Here is a 2,175-nt window from a genome sequence, read left to right on the forward strand (position 1 = left end):
GTTGTATTTTTCTTCTCACAGATACTTTGTGTGAACCAGTTGTACCACATTGCATTTAGTTTATGGTGCACTTCTTTTTTTCAGCTTCCAAGTGAACAACACTCTCTTACACCCAGTCATTGTGGAATGGTGAGTGTGTCAAACTGCATTTTACACCRCACGACTGAGAAAGGTTGCCTTAGGAGCTCCAAAATGTTTCTTCAGCAGAATTCTTAAACAAACACATCCTAGGGAATTTTTTCTTGTGGTTGTTTTCAGGGYGGAAGTTTTCTACTTCTGCTTCTTTCCTCTGAGTCAGAAATCTCTCTCTGCATGGACATAATGATCTACGTGCTCGCCTGGTTGTCCTTGCTATTAGAGTTTGAGCCCTCCAGATGAATCGATGTTCTCAGAAATGAGGAAGAATGCTTTTCAGTCACATCTCTTGGAGCACAGAGCCTGATTGAACCCTCTGCCTCGCTCCTCTTGCTGAAAGTAGCATTGGTCTCTTTTAATTGGATATCTGTTTTTAGAATAGACGTCAGTGTTTCTACTGGTTACCCCTGCCTTGGATTTATTTGATTCCATTATTGCAAGGATTGCTAAACATTATCCGTAGCAATTCCCCAAATGAATGAGAAAGATATGAATTAGCTCTAAGCTAAAGGAAGACTGCAGCACTGTTTTGTTGTGAGCTGAAGATTGATGGGAGGTTCTTCCTGAGAATATTTGATTTAATTAATGAAGACAGGGTTTCCCCCAGAAAACTTGCTAAACCCGGTGGTCGGGGTGCCGAGGCAGTTCACCGGCCGTCCACCGTGTTTTTCTATTAAAAGATGTAAAGTAGACAATAAAAGTTAAAATATCACTGGGTAATTATATGTTTTGGGAAAACATCATCAGTGAACTGCTATATAAACCCACAACTAGTCTTAAAAACAACTAATCAAAAAATACAATTAAAATGAATACCAATTATTTCCACTTCTGTTAAATCCAAATTAAGTCAGCGGCTCCATCAGGCCCCCCAGAGCTTCAGGGGCCCCATAAATGATAATATTTTAACATAGACCACAGATATATAAATGTAGCATTTGTTTATTGAGATTATCATTGCTGCTAAATTTGACATTATGGCTTCAGCATAAATTAAAAGACTTTAAATTATTTAACATTTATATGTAAGATTTTAAGGAGCTGGCAAGTTTACTTTGTAGAAGCTCAAAGAACAATATTCATAGTCAGATTGGTTTGTGCACAGCTACAATCTGATGCTGAGTTTAATCTTTGAGTTTCAGCTCCGTTTGTTCACAAATACTACTCCCCCTGTCCTAGACTTCACTAAATCTAACACAGAAGCTGTTAGAGGTGCTGATGTTTTTAGCAACAAAAGGGGCCCCTAAGTCATATTCTGCTCCAGGCCTCATGCAGCBTTGGACCGGCCCTGCATTATGAGTTAAACCCGCTGCACTGCACAGAGATGCGCAACAAATGAGAGATTTAATTCAATGCTGCTAATGTGGCTTTAGTAACTCTTTCATTTCATGTCTGTTGAGTTTTTAACAAGGGGACACAGAAACTATTTTGGTTGGTCGTTTCTGGACGAGTTTTTCAGATGTCCGGTGGCCGCGCACATTAACTCTGTCTAAGTGGGCAAAACATTTGATACGGTTTGGTGCTTAGTGTAACCGGAAAAATAATACTAGTAATAATAATATAAAATCAGCGTGATGCGTGACTGCGGGGAGAGCGCGAAAGCTCCTCACCTGGTTAAACCTGCACGATGAGTGATTAGCACTGGGTCGTTAACCACTAACGCACCGACCAACCACGAACACAGACCTAAACTTTACAGGGAAGACGGGGCTAAACGCTGGGCAGCGTGTTGAGATGTAAACGCCGCATAATGTTTTGTTCACTAATATACATCATTCTCACCGCTCGCTCAATGGACCTCTGAAAGCGCGACTACAAGTTATTCCTGCGGTTCACGTAGAGCTGCGCAACCAGAGCTAATGCGGTGGGTTTAAACTCTTACCTTAATCAATAACTCCTCATAACTAATCATAATTCCTCACAGGGGGTTTATGTAAATATCCGTATCGGTCAGCCTGTGTCCAGTTCGAGTGAAAGGAGGAGCGTGGGATCCGCGCTGAGGTTAACTTTAGACATCCAGCTGCTGCAGCGCGCGAGGCA

The 2,175-nt window shown here is 41.4% G+C and overlaps 1 protein-coding gene across 1 annotated transcript in view; it reads left to right on the forward strand.

Moving 5' to 3' along the window:
* Positions 1-2,175, forward strand: part of pepd (peptidase D) — a 16,219-nt gene that overhangs the window by 4,920 nt on the left and 9,124 nt on the right. The window contains exons 7-8 of the mRNA XM_017303872.1: positions 85-129; positions 259-265. Of these exons, the coding sequence (XP_017159361.1) occupies positions 85-129; positions 259-265 (52 nt within the window). The remainder of the gene's footprint in view (positions 1-84; positions 130-258; positions 266-2,175) is intronic.

Source organism: Poecilia reticulata, linkage group LG3 (assembly GCF_000633615.1).
Source record: "Poecilia reticulata strain Guanapo linkage group LG3, Guppy_female_1.0+MT, whole genome shotgun sequence".
NCBI classification, from domain to species: domain Eukaryota; kingdom Metazoa; phylum Chordata; class Actinopteri; order Cyprinodontiformes; family Poeciliidae; genus Poecilia; species Poecilia reticulata.